The sequence below is a fragment of the Castor canadensis genome, chromosome 5 (assembly GCF_047511655.1).
Source record: "Castor canadensis chromosome 5, mCasCan1.hap1v2, whole genome shotgun sequence".
Classification (NCBI taxonomy): Eukaryota; Metazoa; Chordata; class Mammalia; order Rodentia; family Castoridae; genus Castor; species Castor canadensis.
The window spans coordinates 85,660,679-85,682,273 of record NC_133390.1 but is presented as its reverse complement, the minus strand read 5'-3'; the positions used below and the strand labels follow the sequence as shown (position 1 = coordinate 85,682,273).

Genomic DNA, 21,595 nt, shown 5'->3' with positions numbered 1-21,595 from the left:
CAGTCAAAGCAACAACAGATAAAAGACCTCAGAAATGCATATCTCATCCACACTACAATGGATCAAGCAACAGCTGCCCTATTTTTTTGCAAGCTTGGGGTGATGCCAGTCCTGCACAAGAAGGGTTTCCATGTAAGCAGCAGGACCTTTTCTGACTGTGGACTACCTACCGTTCCTTCTACAGTTCTTCTAATGCTTCTGGGACGACTGTCTCCAAGTACCTGAAACTTTCCCAACAACTCCTCGCTCCGTCTCTCCTAGTAAGAATCAAAGTTCTTTCTGTTGTTTTGAAAACCTCCTGCTACCATATCCACCACTTCTACCACCAGATCCATCACCACCACCGTAGGGACTGCCAGAGCTCCTTCCACCAAAACTGACCTTCACGGGTACACAATTTGATTGCTGTTGCCCACTATAATTTCCAAAATCATTATAGTTCCCACCACTACCAAAATTTCCTCCCAATGTAACCATCCTGTCCTCCATAACCACCATATCCACCACTGCCATAGCCTTCTCACCGTAACTAGGACCATCGCCATAGCTCCATCATCACCTCCAAATCCATTATAGCCACCACTGGATCCATAACTACCTTGACTGCCACCACCTCCACCACCATCACCTCCTCTTTCACCAGTTTCCATCCTGGCCAAAATTACCTCCCATACCTCTAAAGTTTCCTCCATGACCTATGAAGTTGCCAGATGTACCTCCACAACCCCTTGTGAGCCAGCAGACCTTAGAGGCTCACCTCATGATGGACGTTTCCAGGAGCCCTTTTGTCTCAAGAGCATCTGAATTTACTATCTTGGCTATATCACTTCAATGGTTTGTGATGAACAAGTTACTTAACTCTGGGCGTGGGTTTTCTTATCTGTAAAATAATAATAGTATCACCTTTTAGGGTGGTTTTTATTTATTTGCTTTTTTTTCTTTTTTTTTTTGGTGATAAGCAAGCACTCCATCACTGAGCTGTACCCTCAGCCCGTTTCGATTATTAAGTGAGATAATCCATGCTCACTACAGTGCTTGGCTCATCTTATGTGTACACAAATGATTCCTATTTGTAATTTCCTTAGTCCCTCTGGCTCTCTCACCTTTCTTACTTTTTTTTTTTTTTTTTTTTTTGGAGCAGGAAGATCTCACTAAGTGGTCCAGGTTGGTCTTGAACTCCAAATCCTTCTGCCTTTCTCTCATCTTTTCATAGGCTGTCTCTCATCTTTCCATGATTTCCCTTTGCCTGAATCACCTTCCCCTTTGGGCCCCTCCTGCAAGCTCCTGGTTAAAAGCTTTTATAACATTCATTACTCCTTTGTAATGCAGCACTTATCTCAATCCACTGTGACAGTGTTTGCCCTTTTCACTCGGTGTGAACCAGTCTTTTCAGCTCCATATTCCCACCCCCTCCTCTGGTCTAACGGAGCAGACTTCCAAAGCCCAGCCATCCCCTGCTGCTACCTCAGACTTCCTTCACCTCCTGGAGACTGGCTCCTGAAAGGGCCCTCCAAGGCTGTGCTGTTCCCGCTTACCCTCAGCTGCCGTCCTGCCGCCCCACCACCAAAGTGCCTTCCAGCTGTGCCTCAGAGACCCTTTTTGCTATTCCCACCAGGAGAAGCCAGGCAGCCTGCATTGGCCTACCTCATCCTGCAGCAAGCTCTAGGCCTCTTGTTGAGCTGCTGTCCTAAGTTTGCCCGGGTTTGCCTCCACTAAGGCAGCCTTCCCAAGTGCGGCTCTGCCTGTGGGTGTGGGGCGGTGGTGTGTGCGTGTGCGTGTGCGTGTGCGTGTGTGTGTGTGGTGTCCTAGGGAGACTGCTTTATATCCAAGCTCTGCTCAGGGCCAAAGACAGGGCCTCTTTTTTCCATTTCTATGTTCAACGATCCCCAGAAAGAACTGCTTCCTGCAACCTCATGTTTGGCCTGAGGACCACTTGCAGCTCTTGGTTCATTTACAAAAGGTGAAGAACATAAAGCACCTGGAGGAAGTGTCCATTACCTAGATCTCCATGGGGTCCTTGAGGCCAGGACTAGTTTTGACTGGGATCCTAGATCATCTTGAAGGGATCCTCAGCCCCATGGTTTATGTCCAGTTGGAGGAGAGGATCAATGGAACTGTGGCTCTGAAAGTGTGGAAAGAAGAGCTGGGACCCAGCTGGAGCTCCTTGTGGACTCCATCAATGTGACAGCATCTGTGCATTTCCACCCTGAAGTTTCCTGGGGAAAGGCCAAGCTATCTCTGTCATGTTAAGTGGTTTAAGCAGGGAGTAGGGTTGGGGTTGAGGGCTCAGGTGCTCAGGAAGGCAGGGGGTCCCAAGAGAGCAGTATGGTGATGGTTACTGGAATAAAAAGGCAAGGAGTTAATGGGTGGGGGGAGAGAACCTACTCCACACTGGCTGCCCCAGCCCACATCTCTCCTCAATGGCTCTTTGCAGAATCTGAGTGACATCCGTATGAGGTAGCCACTAAACATGTTCACCTCCCCTCACTTCCCCAGATTCTCGTGGGGTCCTGGAAGATCTTACCGACTTTCCTAATCTGTTGTGGTGGAACACTGTCAAACACATGAAAATTCTGCCAACAACAAGGGACAGACGTTTTCTATTGAGGTGCTGCAGTGGTGGGTGGGGTCACTGCTACGACAGGGGCAGTCTGCAGCCCAGAGAAGGCTGGAGGCTTCACTAATGGCTCGAGTGAAGCCCCTCTCCCACCCCCAGCAAAAATAGGTGGATGACACTGCAGTGATGACAGGGTTGGCTGATTCTGGGTGAGGGAATCGCTGAAACGATGGAGGGGAACCTCGCTTGGAGTGAGTTGCCACGCGAGCTTGAAGGCTTCCCTGCAGGGAAGGGGGAGATTTTTTGCAGTAATTAGGGACACTTAAGGAGAGGGGCTAGCTTGGGGGTGGGGGAAAGTCCTACGGTGATGGGCGCTGGGTTTCACTGCAGTGAGGAGTGGGGAGACACTGCAGAGATGGGAAGCCTCCCCCGGCGGGCAATAGGTGAGCTGGGTAAGGTGACGCTAGGATGGCTGGGGTCGCTGCAGTGCTAGGGGCTGAAGACAGAGCGGCTCTGCTGCACACACAGGACGCCTCACCGTCTGCAGGGTGGAAGGGGTGGGGTCGAGGAGGCCTCAGTCCCGCACGGATGGGGGCTGTGCGGCGACGGGGACGCGGTCCCTGCACTGCAGTGTCCTGCCTGGCTCTGGCGGCAGAGGCTGGCGCGGAGGCGGCACCGCACCCGAGAAAGAGCGGCAGCCCCGCCGCAGCAGTGGGCGGGGCCGAGGCGGACTGGGGGGGCGGGCTCCCGGCACGGGGGCGGGGTCACCAGCAGCTGGGCCGGCGCCCCAGCACAGACTCACAGCGACCTCAGCGGGAGTCCTGAGCCGTCGCCCCGCAGGTGCAGGGACCGAGTGAGGCCCAGAGCACAGAGGCGGCAACACCCCTCCTGGTCCAGTCGCGACGCCTGGCACTCCGCGGAGGAACGACGGTGAGGCTGGGGCTGCCCGCGGGAGGGTGGTGATCCCAAGACCCAGCCCGCAGCATCCCCAGTGGAGCCGCGACTGCAGCAGCCCTCCTCTCCCAGATCAGCTTTGCCAGGGTGGGGAGAGGTTCGCTGGACGGATCGCATGTACTCACTCTGCTGCGACACTTCTCCCGGTCTGAGCTCCCCCCGCCTTTTTTTTTTGTTTCCCTATCTTGTTTTTCCTACTCCGACCTCTCCACGCGGGTCTGCAGCCCCTCTCAGAGCTCGGGTCAGATCGGGCAGGAGCGAGATAAAGACTGCAGTCCTTTCTGCTCCTTGTCATACCCCACCCCTGCTGTCCCTTGCTGGGCTGGGGGACACCTGGGAGAATGCTGGCCCTTTAAACCTTTGCTCTCCACCCAGAGCATCTTCCATCTCTCCACCTGCGCCACTTCCGACAGCTGGCAGCCGCGGGGAGCCCTGGGGGGGCCGGCAGGTACGGGGGCGACGGTGAGGCCCAGGAGCTGGCGATGGAGCAGCTGTGATCGCCCTCCCCACACCCCCAGAGGAGCCGGCGGCGGGACTGCCGGGCGCCCCGAGCGCTGGTTAATCATTAACCCTCCGCTCCCCGGGTCCCAGCGCTGCCCAGAGCTGCACTCAGCCCCGGCTTCCCAGGTAACGGGTGAGGATGTCCATCTCGCCATCCCTGCGCCTCCCGTTCTTATCTCCCCTCGCCACCTGTCCGCCTCGGCGTGTGTGTGGGGGGGACACCCCTGCTCAGCCTTGCGCCCCCTGCAGGCGCGCGCGCGGGGGCCTGAGTTAGCCTCTGGAAACTGGCTTTAAGGAGTGCGGGTGGGGTGCCCGCGCTCCCCCGCGCACCGCATCATCTAGACCCTGCTCCCGCAGGCCACCTCCTGGCACGATGCCCGGCTTGTACTGCCCCTCCAGCTGGACGCCGCTACCCCTCACGGACTCCTGGGTCCGGGCCTGCGCTAATGGACCTTGCCTCAGCCTGCGGGCCCGGCTCACCTACCACAACCCGCAGCCGCAGCCGGTGGACGGTAAGGCTTGGCGCGAGCGCGGGCGCAGGGAGGCGGGCGCGGGTTCCAGGCGGGGCTCGACGCCTCCTCCTGCCTCCTCTCCCCGCAGGAGTGTTCGTGTACCCGTTGGCTGAAGCCGAGGTCGTATCCGGCTTCGAGGCCGAGGCGGCCGGACGGCGCGTCTCCTTCCAGCTGCAGAACCGACGGCGCTCGCAAGCTGCCTGCTGCCGCGCGCTGGGCCCCGGGTTGGGAACCTCTACGCCCCGCCGCTGCGCGCAGGGTAAGTCCCGCGCGCCTCCAGCCCGAACTGCTGAATGCCTGCCGAAGCTCAGGTTCCCGCATCCGCCTTGCCGCCGCCCCTCCCCCTTCCTCCTCCAGGCACTGATTTTTTTTTTTTCCATTAATTGATTCATCCCTTTATCCAACAGTCGTGGACTGGGCACCTGGCCCAGGCCTGCCCCTACCTGGCAGGCAGCACAAAGCTTGCTGGAGCCACCGGCCCTTACTGCCCAAGGGAACGTAGTCTCTCCAGGTTGTGACAAAGGGAGCACCCACCCTCTCTCTCTCTCTCTCTCTCTCTCTCTCTCTCTCACACACACACACACACACACACACACACCTCATACCCTCATACATACTCTGACTCCTTGCTGCCCCTTATCCTATAGGGTACACCTCCTCAAACAGGCTCATGGCCCCAGATCCTTACTTCCCCCACACACCTCCAGTCACACTGACAGGTCCCTCTACACTTCCTTGCTCTAGCTTCCCATGTTCTAACTAGCACACTTGCACTTGTGTGTTCTTTAAGATCCACTCAGATGTCACCTTGGGAAATCTTCCTTACTCCTACACAAATATTTGATTGCAGCTTTGCTTGCTCCCCAGCCTTTTGAACCACATCATTACAGGACTTTCTAGGGGGAGTCATTGTCATGGTCAGCCATGTCTGTCTCTCCCTCTGCAGCATTAGCTCCTGAGCTTAAGGTTGTGTTTTGGTCACCTCCCAAGTCCCAGCATCTCACACAGAAACTGGCACGAAAGAACCCAGTGAATGCTGGGGGAGGAGATGAAAGCCCGGCTCTGTGCTAGGTTCTGTGGCTTGTGCTTCGTGCTTTCATTAAGTCTTCATATGTTTGATTCCTGCCCCCTGGGACTTACCATCCAGGTAAGAAAAGGGACAGGATACAGTGGTGTGGAGAGTTGACTTAAGCCCAGCAGGTGGTTAAAGAGAGAGCTCTGGGCTAGGCCCCAGGATGTTCCAGAAGGAGTAACCAGCATTTCAGTGAAAGGAACTGTAGGACTTGGTGAATGTAGGGTTAGGGGCAATGGAATTTAAAAAAAGGCCTGCAAGTAGGTTATACTGGGTAATGGTGATACAGCACCTCATATTTAGTGATTTGCAGTTTACAAAGCCCAGGCCTGGTGTCACTTCAATTGAATCTGGGAGGTGAGAGGTATGTAATGTGTGCTGATCCCTCTCTCCCTTTTATAGGTGATGAAAATAATTTGCATATATTATCTCATTTATTCCCTACCACAATCTTTGAGATAACAGTTATTATATCCATTTTATGGATGAGGAAACTGAGGCTCCTAAAAGGATTATTGTCAAATGATAACAATTAGAAGTCAGAGCTGAGATTGGAAAACTGACACTTCTTTCTCCACTGTATCAGGCCTCAGCTGGCTGAGACAGAAGCCTCTTTCTTACCTTCCTTCTTTCCTTGCCTTCCATCTGTTTCTTCCCTTCATCTATTCAGCAAGTGTTTCTTGAAAGGATGAACAGATGATTGTTGTGGGGGAATGAGGTACGATAGGGCTGAGGTCAGACCCTGCAGGAGGTGTACCCACCCAGCAGTAGTGCTGTACTGCAACTCCACCAGTCCTACAATAAACCTACAATCTGTGTATGCACGTGAGTTCTATGTTCTCTAGTCTACTTCCAAGCAGACTGCTGCCCTTAAGCTGCTCCAAGGTAGAAACTTCTGGATCCATACTAGTGGGCATTCATGAGCAGAGAGTTTGTGAGCAGAATGGATCCTGGGCTAGAGGGAGGTGTCAGTCCACAAAGGAGAGTCCTTTAGGTGATGATGCTTGAAGATTGAAGGGGAGGGGGCAGGGAGAGAGAGGCAGAGGGTGTGGAACTTTCAGAACCTTGGGAATGGATATGCCCCCTTTCCTTGGTCCTCCATTAGTCATGATGCCACTGCTTCCTTGCTGATGACAGCCAAATCCCTCTGTGATAGACCTGACTCTCCTACCATCGTCTGCCTCGTGTCCCCATTGTGCATCACCATCTTGTGTCCCACCAACCACGCAAAATCCCTCTTGCCCAGGCTTCCTGATTAGTGCCCGCTCCCATCTCTGTTTTCCCCCAGTCCCTGTGACCTCTTTTCTTGCTCATCATAGGTCATCTTGTCTTGGATCTGGCCCAGGCTCGGTCCACGCTGGTACTGCCCACGGGCCTCATTGCTGCGGCTGGCACCATGACAGTGACCCTGTGCAGCAGCCAGGAGCTGCCTTCCCGGCCTGATGGGGTGCTGCGTGTGGCCCTGCCCACCGTGCTTACCCCACTGGCCCCACCAGGCCCGCCAGGGCCCCCCAGGCCTCCGGGGCTCTGTGACGACAGGTTGGGCCTATGGTGATTCTCTTCGTCCCTCCCTCGGCTTCTCTAGGTGTAGTGCGGGTGAGGGGGCTTCAGCAGGATGCCCCGGGGGATGGACAGGGTGAGGAAGGGTGGGGGCCAGTGAGCCAGAGGGGCTGGGGCTTCACAGTGGCCCAGTGACCCTCCTCATACTCCCTTCCAGCCCCACCAGCTGCTTCGGGGCAGGCAGCCCTCAGGAGGAAGGGCTGGCCTGGGAGGAGCCAGCTACCCCTCCGGACGTGTTCTCGGGCCCTGCCCGCTGCCCTGCCCCATATAGCTTCTCCTTCGAGATGCTGGTGACTGGGCCATGCCTGCTGGCAGGTGGGTACATCTGGACTGGCCTGACCTACTCCTCCCAGTGCAGCAGACTGAGAAATAATCCAAGGTTCACAATGGGAGGAACAAAGGCCAAAAGGAAGTCAGGGACCTAAGTCTTAGGAACCTCTAATGGGCCATTTCTACCCTACAGCACCCCCGCCCCCAACAGCTTGTGTTTTAAGGTAACTTATTTGTATTCCATTCCACTCACCAATGGCAAGAGAGAGATTTATAATAGGATCAGTCCAAGTGATGAACTGGTTTTCCTTTGTGTAAAAGGTGGGGGAGGATGCAAATTGGTTGATGTGTAACACTTTGACCAGCCAGGAACAGAGCTGGGAACCAGTGTCCATCTGATTTTATAGACCAGATTCTGAAAGCTGAGTTGAGTCAAGCATAATCCCTGCCCACAGCCACCATTACCCAGGAAGGCGATGTCTGAGTTCTTAGTACTGGCTTGGGGTGAGGTGACCATTCCCCCCTCTTTGCTTCTCTGTCCCTCAGGCCTGGAGAGCCCCTCTCATGCTCTGCGGGCAGATGCTCCCCCTCATGCCAGCTCTGCTGCCACCATCTGTGTCACTCTGGCAGAGGGCCACCAATGTGACCGGGCCTTGGAGATTCTGCTGTACCCCAGTGGTGAGAGACTGGGGCACACAGTGGGCCAGCTCTGACTTGCTTAGGAATGACCTGCAACACAGTTTTCAAGTATAGATTTCTGGGCCCCAGGCAAGATGGACAGTCACCACCTGTGAGGTTGGGCACTGTGGTGCAGGGAGGCTGGACCTTCAGGGTCCTCTTAAGACAGAGGAACTGGAAGGTTGGGGCCCAGAGATAGGGATTCCCCTGACAGAGCTCTGTCCACTCTTCTCAGAGCCCCATCAGCCACACTTGATGCTGGAGGCTGGCAGTCTGAGTTCAGCAGAGTATGAGGCCCGAGTGAGGGCCCGCCGGGATTTCCAGAGGCTACAGCAGAGGGACAGTGATGGGGACCGGCAGGTATGGCTGCATGGGATCTTGGCTGCACCTCTGGCCTCAATGCTGGCTGCAACTGTGCATGAGGAGCAGGTGGGCAAGCTCATGTCAAGAGGGGAGGCCTCTATTCACAGCCTCTCAATAGCTGCCCCCACTATCAGAGAGGGCAGATGAATATTGTCACAGGAAGGCTAGTGTCATCCCTCTGGGATGGAGGCTAATTCTGATGACAGCTACTTGCTTTTCTTCAGATTACTACAAAAAGGAACTCCTTCTGGATGAACCAGATAGGAAAAGACCCCAGGGCTGTGTCCTACTGTCCAGTCTGGACAGAGCTACATTAAGCCTGGCCTAGGTTGACTTAAGGTTCCCATGCTCAGGTGTGGTTCCTGCAGCGACGATTCCACAAGGACATCTTGCTGAACCCTGTGCTGGTACTGAGCTTCTGCCCGGACCTGAGTTCCAAGCCTGGACACCTGGGCACAGCTACTCGGGAGCTCCTCTTCCTGCTGGATGGCAGCAGTGCAGCGCACAAGGCCCGTGGGGCTTGGTGTGGGCAGTAGGCTGAAGTGGACTGGGCAGGCTGAGGTGGCAAGAAGCCAGAAGTCACCTTCTTGCTTAACACACCACCTTCCAAAGAGGAACCAGACAGCAATTCCTTAGGGAGGTTCCTCAGCAGTCTTGCCTCTTCCTCTAAACAGACACACACATATATTCTCAGTCTCTCTCTCACACTCACACATACCCATTTCTCTTCTAGAGTCCCAAGAGTCACACTCTGCAACCCAGTTACAGAGACTCACACTCCCCACACACCTCCAGAGTCCCAGACATAAATGTCTCGCATATACTTAGAGGCTCCCTCATTCTCCCAAGGACCCACTGTGCACAGGCTTTCTCACCTTCACAGGGTGTCTCCCATTAATCATGGCCTGGAGAAAGCAAACAATCTGACATCCCTTGCTCTCTACCAGTGTCTTGGTGCCCATCCACCTCATGCAGCCCTCCCTGGCCCTCTCCAGGATGCCATTGTTTTGGCTGTGAAGTCTCTCCCATCTCAGACGCTTGTCAACCTGGCCATGATTGGGACATCGGTGCAGCCACTCTTCCAAGAGAGCCGGGCTTGCAGTGATGTGAGTGTGGGTCAGGGCTTTGGGTACCTCGTGGAGATGTTTCAGCCCATCTGGGTCCAGCCTGAGACTTCTGTCTCCAGGACACCGTGCACCTGATCTGTGAGAGCATCGAGATGCTGCAGGCTATGAGTGGTCCTCCAGATGTGCTGGCTGCACTGGACTGGGCCTTGGGCCAGCCCCAGCACAGGGCCCATCCTCGGCAGCTATTCCTGCTCACTGCTGCCTCACCTGTGGCTGCCACTACCCACCAAGCCCTGGAGCTCATGAGGTGGCACAGGGGGGCAGCCAGGTATGGAGTGGGCTGACTTAGGTGGCTAAGATTGGCCCCTCCCCCAAGAGGCTCCCGAAGGTCACAACTTCTTCCTTTCCCCATCAGGTGCTTCTCATTTGGGCTGGGGCCTGCCTGCCATCAGCTGCTACGCAGTCTATCCGCCCTCAGCAGGGGCCAGGCCTACTTCTTGAGGCCTGGGGAGAGGCTGCAGCCCACCGTGAGTTTGAACCTAGGCCTTGTTCTCTACTCCTTGAAATTCTCCCAAGTTACACATCAGATCAGAAACAAACCTTGTCAGGCCTCTCGACACACTCAACAGGACTTCTCCCTACTCCACTTTCTCTTCTCCCTGAGGTACCAACCAGGGTAAGAACTGTTGGTGCTATTGGGAGGAGGATGCTTAAGACCAAAGGTATAGAGCTACTAGCTCTGACTTCCTTCCAAATCTTATGTCCTGGGACCAAGCTGTATCCTCAAGTCTCACCTTTACTGTGTGGCAAAGCTCAGGCCAGGAGACAGACCTAAGGTCTCAGTCCCTTTGCCCTCATTTTCTCTTCCCCAGCCAGACTCTTTTCTCCATCAGCCCAATGGATAGGCAGCAGGCAGCAGGAGAAGGGCAGCCACTTGCTCTCTTTGGCTGCAACACCTCTCCTGTGTCTTATTCTGCTCACTCCCAACAGCTGGTGCAGGCTCTGAGGAAGGCACTGGAACCTGCTTTGAGCGACATCTCTGTAGACTGGTTTGTGCCTGATGCTGTGGAGGCACTGCTGACACCCAGGGAGATTCCAGCACTCTACCCTGGGGACCAGCTGCTCGGTTACTGCTCACTCTTCAGGGTGGATGGCTTCCGATCCCGCCCTCCAGGGGTAGATCCCCCGGGCTGGGCTGGGCTGTTGTGGGTGGGCCTGGGTGGCTGAAGTCCCTGTATCTTTCTTCTTCTCATATCTCTTCCTAGTGCCATTACTATTCTATGAGCCCCGCAGAGATTGTACTGGGACCCTCAGGTTAACTGAATCTTGCCCCACTCAAGGGGTCTTCAAGAAGTGCAGCCCTTAGTTTTTACCATAGATCACTAAAGCACACAGTCACAAAACTGGTGCTTACTACTTCATTTAGTGACTTATAGAAAGCATCACTGGGTGGGGCAGGGTGGATCATGGCTTTAATTTCCACTACTCAGGAAGCAGAGGTAGGAGGATCATGGTCTAAAGTTGGCCTGGGCAAAAACTAGAGTCTATCTGGAAAAACAAATGGATTGGGGGCATGGCTCACATGGTAGTGCTTGCCTAGCTAGTGAGAGACCCTGAGTTCAATCCCCAGAATTACCAAAAAGAAACCATTATCCAACACATTTCCTGTAATACTTGGTAACAGATGAGCTTAATATAGGTGCGGTCTTGAATCCCAGCTCTGCCACTTAGTAGCCACTTGATTTGGGCGAGTCACTTAGCCTCTCTGAGCCTGTGTCTTCCTGTGTAAATAATATTTCCTATTTCATAGGTTGTAATGGGAGGACGCAAATGTTCTTGGTAGGGTACCTGAGAAGAGTTGGAGAGAGAATTATTTACAGAAAGCTGTATCTTCTTAAAGCTAGGACTGCTGCCTCCTTCTTGATTATGAGAGCTATGTAATAGATTGTTTGCCTGGCAGCCAGGAAGCATGAGGCCAGACCTGAAGCTTAGCTCCACAGCAGTTCTATTAATCCTACAGTTAGCATGCAGTTTCCTTAGTCTTTCACTTCATTACCTCTTGCTGTGAGCCATCTTAAAATCCTGCTTGGAAAGAGATAGTGTATATAACTACCATCAATTTTTCCCCTAGGGCCAAGAGCCTGGCTGGCAGAGCTTGGGTGGCTCCGTGTTCCCATCCCCAGAGGAAGCACCATCTGTCGCTAGCCCTGGCACTGATCCCACAGGCACATCAGAGCCAGTGGGAACAGGCAATGTGTCAGCAGAGCTGTCCAGTCCATGGGCTGCTGGGGACTCAGAGCAGAGTGAGTGCCCTGGCATATGTATGTGGCTGTGTTGGAGACAGCAGTGGGAGGGGTCAAGGCGGGGGGGCCCATTCTCCTACTTCCCAGCAGGTGGTACCGATGCCCTGACAGACCCCGTCACGGACCCTGGACCCAATCCCTCCACTGACACAGCCATATGGCGACGCATCTTCCAGTCATCGTACATCCGGGAGCAGTATGTGCTCACCCACTGTTCTGCCAGTCCCGAGCCAGGCCCAGGCTCCACAGGCAGCAGTGAGTCCCCAGGATCCCTGGGCCCTGGCTCCCCCGAGGGTAGTTTTCCTTTGGATCCTCCTTCTCAGCAGGGCTGCCGCAGCCTGGCTTGGGTAGAACCTGCAGGCTCCCGCTCCTGCCCCCTGCCGGCATCCGCACCATCTCCACTCAAGGTGCGATTCATCCCACATCCCCCCTGTATCCAGCAGACTTATTTACAACCTGCTCTGTGCCAGGCATTATGCAATGTTTACTATTAAGTCTAGCTAGAGAGATAGATGGGTAAATTCATGATGATGACACCATACAACCACCAGTGAAGAACACAGGGACGTGGTATTATGGGGGTTCAGAGTCAGAATGGCTCTGTCAGAGAGAGTAAGAGCCATGTCTGGAACAAGAAGAAGATAGCTAAGCAAAGGAGAAGACATAAAACCAGCCAAGAAACAACCATAAGTGGGAAACAGAGAGCCTAGTGAGATGACAAGGGGCATGTAGCCGCTGTGTATTTATGTACTATGGCCAGAAGCTCTATATTCTTTGACCAGAGACCCCACATCTCACATGCAGGCGGGAACCTTGAGTGCTGAGGTGCTGGGCCGTAGACACAGAGCAGCTCTGGCTGGCCGAAGTCTCTCATCCCCCACTGGACGGGCAAACCCAGTCCCTGGCCGACCCCGGCAGCCCTCTCTGGGTGCAATACCAGACGGGCCAGGCTTTGAGCCAGGCCAACAGTTGGGTCAGGGCCTGGATGACTCAGGTAAGTGTCGGATGAGGAGCTCCATTTGCTGACACCAAGGAGGCCCGGGGAAATGGAGCCTAGAGTACCACATTGCCAATATCCCTGCCATCTTCTCTCTCCAGGAAACCTGCTCTCCCCAGCACCAATGGACTGGGACATGTTGATGGAACCACCCTTCTTGTTCACAGCTGTGTCTCCCAATGGGGAATCAGCACCCCCAACAGTACCACAGCCTCCCCAGGCTCCACAGTGTCATGTAGTGATCCGTGCCCTGTGTGGGGAGCAGCCTATGTGCTGGGAGGTGGGTGTTGGGCTGGAGACACTTTGGGGGCCTGGGGATGGCTCACAGCCTCCATCACCCCCTGTAAGAGAAGCTGCATGGGACCAAGCACTCCACCGACTGACAGCAGCCTCTGTGGTCCGGGACAATGAACAGCTGGCTCTCCGAGGAGGGGCTGAGACTACAGCTGACCGGGGTGAGTTGCGAGTGGGGCCAGCCAGGGCCCAAGGGCAGGTGATCACTCTCAAGTCCTCAGTTTGTTCACAAAGAATTTGAGGTGGCTCACCACATTGACACGGTAAAAAATTAAGAGCAATGAGAAAAAGTGAAAATGAAGGAAACTGAGAATGAAGTAACATTAAAGATGCATGGCATGAAGTTATTTACTCTTGCAAGTATGAGACCCAAAACTGACAAGCTTCCTAGCAGCCAATACAGAGGGAAACATAATCCTATAATTAACGGAGCCCACAACATAAAAACAAATCATCATTCAGGAAAAGCCTATTAAAAGTAATAGTTGTGCCAGGCGTGGTAATACACCCCTGAAATCCCAACAAGGAGGTGCATTTGGGAGGGTGGTAGTTCGAGACCAGCCCTGTGGACAGTTAGTGAGATCCTACCTCAAAAACAAGCTGAATGTGAACAATGTCAAAATAAGTAGAGGAAAAGGCACTAGACGCTGGGTGTGGTCGCACATGCCTGTCTTCCCAGCACTCAAGAGGCGAAGGCAGGAGATCAAGAGTTCAAGGCCAGGGCTGGGGACATGGCTCAAGTGGTAGTGGAATCACCTAGCAAATTGCAAGGCCTTGGATTTAATCCCTAGTACCAAAAAAAACAAAACTAAACAAAATAGGCAAGGTTCTTCTGGGTGTTTCTGGGTGGCTGAGGATCCTAGCTCTGCTGTGAGTTGAGGATTCAGCCTAGCCAGTTCTTCACAAAGTTGGGTCTGAGCTGGTTCACTCTGTTTAAGTGGACAGGTGCTGACTAGAACATTCTGCTGCCTTGCTGTGCAGCCCTCTGTAGAGGGTGAGTTCAGCAGGCTGCTCCTTGGATTCACAGGCCATGCCCGGAGGTCCTGGCTCCGAGCGCTTCAGACAAGTAAAGTCAGCTCTGCCCCTTCCTGCTTCACCTGCCCTGTTGCTGTAGATGCCACCACTAGGGAGGTCCTGCCTGGGGCCCTACAGGTGCAGAGCTCAGGTAGGAGCCTTACTGGTGACCTCTCAAGTGGGACTCTCACCTTTCTGGCCACCACCCAGACAAACCTGACCCCTGTCCTCTATGTCCCCACAGAGCCAGCTGAACCCCCAGGCACTTCTGCCTCTCAAAGTCATGTAAATGTAGCTCCTTTGCCCACGGAAGTCAACTCTAAAGGTATCAATCACCCAAATGTGAGGAAAGGGTAGGGCATGGCTGGGCTGAAGACTACCCGCTGGTACTGGTTGACCTCCTGCAGCACTTCAGGGAGGCTTTCCTGCAGGCACCTGGGACCTAGACCAAAATGACAACTCCAGGTCAGCTTTGGGGGAGCCCACAACTCCCACTGGAGGTCCTCATCGCCTGCCTCTCCAGCTTCCCTCTAGGCTCAGCCTGGGCCGCCGTCACAGACTCTACAGCCCCGACCAGGGCAGGGCCACTATGGGCAACAGTGAAGGCAGTGACCATGACTACCTGCCTTTGGTGAGGACTCGGGAGGTGGAGGGTGGTGTTGCCAGAGGCAGGGCACCATCTTAGCTCGCTTCTCCCCCCACCTCCTCTCTCCTCAGGTACGGTTGCAGGAGGCGCCAGGCTCCTTCCGCCTGGACGCGCCGTTCTGTGCCGCTGTGCGCATCCCGCAAGAGCGTCTGTGTCGCGCATCGCCCTTTGCTGCACACCGTGCCAGTCTCAGTCCCACCTCGGCCTCATCTCCCTGGGCACTTCTGGGCCCTGGTGTTGGCCAGGGCGACAGTGCCACGGCCTCCTGCAGCCCATCCGCTAGTTCAGGGTCTGAGGGTCCAGGCCAGGTGGACAGTGGGCGGGGCTCAGATACTGAGGCCTCGGAGGGGCCAGAAAGGCTTGGCAGCTCAGATCTGCGGGGCCGCTCCTGGGCCACAGCTGTGGCGCTCGCGTGGTTGGAACACCGCTGCGCTGCTGCTTTTGGGGAGTGGGAACTGACAGCAGCCAAAGCTGATTGCTGGTTGCGGGCCCAGAGCCTGCCTGACGGCCTTGACCTAGCCGCCCTCAAAGCCGCTGCCCGGGGGCTCTTCCTGCTGCTGCGCCACTGGGACCAGAACCTGCAGCTACACTTGTTGTGCTACAGCCCGGCAAATGTTTGAGGGCTACCTGCTGCTGCTGGGGCTGGCGACCCAAAACATACTCACAAGTCACTGCCACCCAGGGCCAGCTTCTCGGTGCTGGGAAGGGATAGGCTGCTCTCAGCCTGTCCCCCACTGCTTCTCATTCTTTCCCTAGAATACTTTTGCCCCCCACAAAAAGTGCCTGCCCTGTGCTCTCTTCCCTTTCCTCCCACCCCATGGCCCTTCTTCATGTGTTCTGAGCTCTCTGCAGCACAGTGGAAGGTGGGGGAGAGCCACAGTCCCCAAATTCTATGCAATAAAGTGCCTCTTAGGACTACCTGAGTGAGGTCTTTATCTGCCGGGCACATGCTCCTCAAAGCTTGATCCAGACACCAGCTGTCACTACCTCCACGGAGGTTGTACAGAGGTGGACTTGGCAAGGTTTATTGGGAGAGGCACAGAGCCCATCCTACCCAGGGTCCTGAGAGTAGCCAGATGAAAAGGGGCAGACTTTAGTGGGCTTTCTTGTTGTGTTGGATGCTCTTGGGGAAAGATTGAGGGCCCAGCCAGAGCTGCAGCAGGATGACAGCATGGCATACATGCAGGGCAGCAGAGCTGCAGGATGTGGATGGATATGTGTTCCAGGAGAGCTCGATGAGTCCCAGCACCAACAATCTGGAGATGAAAAAGAGGCTCCAGTTTCAAAGCCCACAACCCTTAGGCTCCTCATGTCCTACACACTGACCCTCTATGGTCAGTCTTGGGAAGAGGAACTTCCTAGTCCTCCCCATTTTACCAGGTTATTCCAGCCAGTACCTGAGCAGATGTGTGAGCCAGCGTGCAGGCGTGGCCCACAGGAGGTAGGGCAGTGTGTGGAAATACCAGACGTAGAACTGGTAGTGGAGGGAGCGGCTGAAGCAGATGCCAATGAAGTTGGAAGTGAAGAGGGTAGAAACAATCTGTATGTGATGGTTAAGGCCAAGGGCAGGAACAGAAGCGGAAGAAGTTGGGGGTAGGGATTGAGTCAGAAAGCACCCTGGCTCTTGGCAGTCCTACATACATGCCTTGAGCAAATTTCTTAATTTCTCTGGACCTGTTCCCCAATCTAATATGGAAACAGTAATATCTAGGATCATAAAGCCTAATGAGTTTGAATCCCTCATTTAGTAGCAATGATGCTGAGAAATTACTTCATCTCTTAAACCCTTAGTTTTACCTTCCAAAAAAATTAAGATAATAAGAGTACTTCCCTACCTCAGGGTCTGTGAGCTTTAACTGTAAGACTATATGGAAGCCTTAGGATTGTACCAGGCAGAGAGTGTGAACACTCATAATGGTACTCAATATTTAGAATTAAGAATAAAATGTGCTTTGACATGTAAGGTGTTCAGCTACAGTGTAGACTGCAGAAGAGGAGCTCTATGAATGGGCTCCCCTTCTCCCCAGGTTATCAGCTACCCAAGAACAAAAGCCTAAAACCTTGTCTGCACCTGCAGAGGACAAGACTTACCTTCCCATGACTTAAAGGATATGATTGGGTGTGAGGGGCTGGGGAGGACTCTTCCTTTTGGAGGGCTCCTTCAGCAGCGACAGGATACTTTCCCCTGTCCTGGGGAGAAGCCATTCAGACACTCAACAAGTCATCATTGGTGGGCCAAACACAAGCCTAAAATTTTTCCCAAGTAGTACCTAAAGCCTAGGCTCTTTCCTCCTTCCCCTAGTTCTACCCACAGCACTTGTCTGGCTCTTACCTGTGCCACCTGAAGAGGGCAAACAGCAAAAGCAGGGCAAGGTGGGCAATCAACAGGGCCAGGTGGAAGCCACGATGCCGGAAAAGGGCCTCAGGGAGGAAGCGCCAGTTCACTGTCCAGCGGAAAAGAAACTGGCGGCCAAGGTCAAAGGAGCGGGATAGGTAGCCGATGGGATTCTCCAGCAGGAAGGGCAGCCCCAGCACCACCTAAGGATGGATGTGATGTCAGCAGAGCTGCCAATGCCTGCTCAGCCTTCGCACTAATTGCCAAGGGTAACAGGAGTGGGATGAAGGCCTCAGAAGTTCCCTAATTCCCCTGCCACCTCAGACCAGAGTCTGCCATCAAAAAAGCTGAGGAGGCAGGTAGTAATAATGCTGTCATAAATAGGCAGAGCTAGGAAACCTCTCAGAGGCTCGATAGTTCAACAGCCTAATTTTAGAGCTATGGAAACAAGCACAGAGATGGTGGCTGCCCAGCTCAGAATCTATCTCTTAGCTTTGAGGAAGTCTCAAGGGACAGAAACTGGCCTGATGAGATGCCTCCCTTCCAACAGGAAAGGAAAGGTGAAGGAGGGGTACCTGAAGACCAGCACAGATGCTCAACTTGGGGAGAGTACCACGGAAGCCAAACTGAGTGAGGAGAAGAAATAGCAATCCAGGAGCGAAGAGTAGCACATTCATCTTCACAGAGACGGCCAAGCTGGAGTGGGCAAGAGAGGAAGGGTAGAGATCAGCTATAGGGCATGTACCCCACACAAAGATATACCCACCATCTCCACAGCATCTCTTCTCGCTATGCCAGCAAACTCTAGGATGAGGTCCACACTCAGAACTAATGGGGGAAGGTAAGGTAGGCTGGGAGAAGGCTGGAGGGAGACACCTATGCCCATATTGACTGAATACTGTGTATCACTGTAGACTGAGTGATATATTTACAAAGTCCAAGGACCAACTCCAACAAGCTGTCTGGAGGAAAGAGGATGAGCTAGGGTGTGTGAGGTTTTAGGGGAAGAGAAACTTTCTACAGATCTTTGATTTGCCTGGTGACGTCCCAAGTGACCTACATATTTTGCCTCTTTCTCTGCTGTAGAAAATTGGGGAGAAAAAGGAAATGCCAAAAGTGAGAGGGAGAGTGAGAAGGGACGGGTGTTGACCTGAAACAGCAGCAGCCCCAGCTCCAGTGCTGGGCTAGGAAGAGGTTGATGCTGAGGAAGAGCAGTGCCATGGCCACTGGGTCATTGAAGAGCCGCAACACAAAGATGGAGTGGACACGGTATGAGGCGCAGCACATGAAGAAAAAAACGAAGGGAGGTACCTGATGGGAGGGCACAGTGGGGAACAAGGTCAGCTCCCCAAATGTGAGCTACCTGCACCACCACCCTCCCAGATTGAGGCCCTCTGTTGTTGGTAGAATGGACTCACCTTACAGGTCTGGTGATAGATCAAAAAAACAAGTAGCAAGGTGGCCAGGTAGAGCACAGCAAAGATGTTCTGGGCCATGCGGATATCAGTGCCCCAGTCAGTGGCATAGTATAGCCCCATAAAGATGTACACAAAGCCAGCTGGGTAGCTGGAAGAGAGGGAATATGAGCCTAGGCCAGGACAACCTCTATAGTATCCAGCCAACCCTTCACATTATCCCTTAACCTTCTAACCCTACTCACACAAGAGGTCCAGTGTCACCCTGCAGTTGTGTATAGTCATATGTGCCATTGATGACACCTTCCACCTGGGTCATGTAGGTCTTCCAGTCAATTTCTGTGTCTGGAAGAGGACAGATAGTCTGATTACTTCTGAGTCCAGAACTTATATTTCCCTAACAAAAGTTCCTTCAGCACCAGCCCCGAGTGCTGAAATTACAGGTGTGCAGTACCACACCCACCTGGATCTGGCCTTCTTATGTCCTTTATATCATCCTGTCTTATTGCCATCATGACGAGTATGATGCATTGCAATTGCCTGCCAACTTATCTTTGTTCAGGTCCAAGAGTAAATACCTCTGGCACCTAGCATAATAATGTTAGGCACATAAACAATCAATAAATATGTGTTGAATAAATCTTGTTCAGCAAGAGTCCTGGTAGCCTAAACCCAGTGTCTACAGCCTAGAAAGGAGCAACCTGATAATGCCTCATGAACTCAAAGAATCAGAAAATGCCATTGTTGGAAAGGGACTTTCAAGACCTCAGAGTTAAACGGATGTAAAAAAAAACCCTTGAAATCTGGGAGGGGAAGTGACGTGTCCACAAAGACACAGAGACAAGCAGCAGCAACAGCAGCAGCACCTTAACTTTGGTCCCGAACTGACTTCTAGGCTGGTTTTGCTTTCTTAGCCTGGCAGGCTGTATGTTAGGGCAGAAGCCTAATCTGTAGGGTCAACCTCTCCCGTCACAGAATATGGATTAAGATTTCTGACGAGCAGGCTTGGGGCTCGGGTAAACGAAATGGGTCTGCGAATGATGAATAAGTGGTTCCGGGGTCTAGTCTTGGGTTCTGGATCTGGGAACCAGTTTAAGTCAAGGATGCGGGTCTCCCTTCCTCCCCTCCACTCCCCTTCGGCGCACTCACATGCCACCCTGTGAATGACCCAGAAGGTGATGCCCACCTCTGCTAGGCAGAGGCAGGAGGCCACCAGCAGCGTGTAGCGCGGCTCCCGCAGCAGTATGCGTCGTTCTTGCCAGACGCGTTGTAGCCATTGTCTACAGAGTCCCGCCGGCTGGGCCGCGGAACCCGGCCGGCCGCGTTTCCGCAGCCCAGCCGCCATCTTGACGGTGTGCTACGCTTGTGGGCGGGTCATCCCGGAAACCCAATCCTTCGACACTTAGGTTCCGCTCCCTCCGCTCCCTGCGCTGGAGCAGAACCTAACCAAACTAACCCCACCAGACTAAACGCTGACCCGAATAGCCAGAATCTTGTTTACGCCACTAAAAATGCTATCTACTACATGTATCCTCCGGCAGACTACACTCTCCGTAAGAATAAGGACAAAATTTTACTTCTCAGTATACATCCAGCTCCGGGTACACAGGCGGTAATGTAAAACGAACACTTGCCCAGAAAAACAAGGCCTGACCCCAGCCCTCCAAGGCCAGATCCCGCCTCGCCTGTGCTGGGATTATTTTATGTTCGTGCTGGAGGACAAAGCTCCTGCCTACACTCCTCTAGCTTCCCTTCGGAGCCTTCCGGGTACTCAAAAATGGTTTGGGGAAAAGTAAATAATTAATTTTCAGGCTTCTTCACGGAAGGAGCTGTTCAAAATGACAAGTGAGAGGACGCAGTAATGAGCCTGTGTGACTTTGACACCAGGAGTGTGGACCTCGTGGGTGGCTCCAGAGGGTTCAGAATGTGGGTAATGCGGTTTCTCCAGCCGGAGGATTCTCGACAGAACGCTTAGCAGAAGACGGAAGTTCCACGTGTTTGTGTTGAGCAACTGTAGTTGGTGGGCGGAGACACAGGGCCCCGCCTCCCACCTCCCGCCGTCGTGATTGGCCACTTAGGCCGAGCTCTGGCTACCCGGCAGCTGAGAGCATGGCCTCCCCGCGGGCCGCGGCGCCCCGGCCGGAGTTACCCGAGCGGAACTTCGAGTACTGCGAGGTCCAGTACTGGGACCAGCGCTACCGAGACGCGGCCGACTCCGCCCCCTACGAGTGGTTCGGAGACTTCTCCTCCTTCCGGGCCCTCCTGGAGCCGGAACTGCAGCCCGAGGACCGTATCCTCGTGCTAGGTGGGTAGTCACGGCACTGTCCGCCCAGGGGTTGCTGGCGGGTCCGACCTCGCCCACCGGCCCTGCTAAGGGGACTCCGCAGTCGGGAACCAAGATCTAGTACCTTCAGAATCCAGCTGTATTTAGCTAGGAGTGGCGTGGGGCTTGACCCAGGACCCCGTGCCGGACTCTTTGGAGGTAGTAACCTCAGGCTCTGGAGAACCCACAGGACCCAAGTTCCAACGCTCAACTGGCTGTATAACTTAGGACAAGTCATGGATCTGTTGTGAGCTACAGTTTCATTTCTAGAAATGGTACTGTAAGTTCTGGTGGTAAAGGCACGTACCGACACTTGGAGCATACTGTCCTGCGCGTTTCCTTTTGCGCCAATGGGCATCACGAGCCATTGTCGCTTAGAGGGAGTTATCACTCTCTGAGCCCTAACTGAAACTTGGTCTTGAGCCCTGTGTGAAGTGAAGGTAAGAACAGCGCCCTCTGAGGTCAGAAGTGAGATTGCAGCCGAAATTGATGTGATTTCCCAAAGGGAAGATGTGGGGCTCTAAGTCCCGCTGCGGCTGCACAATGGATAGCGCATTGGACTTCTAAAGACCCCCTGCTTCTCTTGGTGGTTCTCTCCCACTGGCAGCCTTAGTGAATGAGTTTCCTTCCGATTATAGTTTTTATTTTTATTTTGCTCTGTAAAAGCTTTTCTGTATTTAAGTGAAACATTTGATACATATAAAAGGAACATCTCATATACATACAGTATATTT

The 21,595-nt window shown here is 53.7% G+C and overlaps 3 protein-coding genes across 8 annotated transcripts in view; 2 read left to right on the top strand and 1 right to left on the bottom strand.

Annotated features, from left to right (window-relative positions):
• The first annotated feature begins 3,354 nt into the window (after positions 1–3,354).
• On the top strand, positions 3,355–15,408 carry Vwa5b2 (von Willebrand factor A domain containing 5B2). 3 transcript variants are annotated; one of them, XM_074073638.1, is made up of 21 exons: positions 3,355–3,487; positions 3,887–4,138; positions 4,370–4,524; positions 4,613–4,783; positions 6,916–7,135; positions 7,314–7,471; positions 7,973–8,104; positions 8,340–8,464; positions 8,821–8,976; positions 9,463–9,573; positions 9,654–9,862; positions 9,950–10,061; positions 10,525–10,710; positions 11,666–11,837; positions 11,928–12,244; positions 12,642–12,831; positions 12,936–13,289; positions 14,156–14,293; positions 14,387–14,467; positions 14,574–14,773; positions 14,860–15,408. In XM_074073638.1, the coding sequence occupies exons 3-21, from the start codon at positions 4,386–4,388 to the stop codon at positions 15,406–15,408; spliced, it is 3,720 nt and encodes a 1,239-aa protein (XP_073929739.1). In that variant the 5' UTR covers positions 3,355–3,487; positions 3,887–4,138; positions 4,370–4,385. The 3 variants fall into 3 exon arrangements, with proteins under 3 accessions (XP_073929739.1, XP_073929738.1, XP_073929737.1); XM_074073637.1 differs by having other exon boundaries at positions 11,666–12,244; XM_074073636.1 differs by having other exon boundaries at positions 11,666–12,244; positions 14,156–14,467.
• Positions 13,447–19,895, bottom strand: Alg3 (ALG3 alpha-1,3- mannosyltransferase). 3 transcript variants are annotated; one of them, XM_074073639.1, is made up of 9 exons: positions 19,688–19,895; positions 18,784–18,883; positions 18,542–18,689; positions 18,274–18,434; positions 17,699–17,819; positions 17,121–17,326; positions 16,902–16,978; positions 16,186–16,328; positions 13,447–16,044 (listed from the first exon to the last, which is right to left on the bottom strand). In XM_074073639.1, the coding sequence occupies exons 1-9, from the start codon at positions 19,881–19,883 to the stop codon at positions 15,772–15,774; spliced, it is 1,425 nt and encodes a 474-aa protein (XP_073929740.1). In that variant the 5' UTR covers positions 19,884–19,895; the 3' UTR covers positions 13,447–15,771. The 3 variants fall into 3 exon arrangements, with proteins under 3 accessions (XP_073929740.1, XP_073929742.1, XP_073929741.1); XM_074073641.1 differs by having other exon boundaries at positions 16,186–16,331; positions 16,903–16,978; XM_074073640.1 differs by having other exon boundaries at positions 19,725–19,895.
• A 709-nt stretch (positions 19,896–20,604) lies between these two features.
• Ece2 (endothelin converting enzyme 2) overlaps positions 20,605–21,595 on the top strand; it is a 35,519-nt gene continuing 34,528 nt past the window's right edge. Inside the window, exon 1 of one of the 2 annotated variants that reach the window (XM_020175850.2) lies at positions 20,605–20,843. In XM_020175850.2, coding sequence (XP_020031439.1) covers positions 20,648–20,843 — 196 coding nt within the window. In that variant the 5' untranslated portion in view covers positions 20,605–20,647. The remainder of the gene's footprint in view (positions 20,844–21,595) is intronic. The other variant, XM_020175843.2, reaches the window with a different exon arrangement.

Coding starts and splice junctions, on each gene's coding strand:
- Vwa5b2 (XM_074073636.1), top strand. CDS start 4,386: ATGCCCGGCTTGTACTGCCCCTCCAGCTGGACGCCGCTACCCCTCACG. Junction 4,784..6,915: donor GCCCCGCCGCTGCGCGCAGG/GTAAGTCCCGCG, acceptor TGCTCATCATAG/GTCATCTTGTCTTGGATCTG. Junction 10,711..11,665: donor TCCGATCCCGCCCTCCAGGG/GTAGATCCCCCG, acceptor TTTTTCCCCTAG/GGCCAAGAGCCTGGCTGGCA.
- Alg3 (XM_074073639.1), bottom strand. CDS start 19,883: ATGGCGGCTGGGCTGCGGAAACGCGGCCGGCCGGGTTCCGCGGCCCAG. Junction 17,327..17,698: donor GCATCTGTGCTGGTCTTCAG/GTACCCCTCCTT, acceptor ATCCATCCTTAG/GTGGTGCTGGGGCTGCCCTT. Junction 16,979..17,120: donor GCCCTCTTCAGGTGGCACAG/GTAAGAGCCAGA, acceptor GCTTCTCCCCAG/GACAGGGGAAAGTATCCTGT.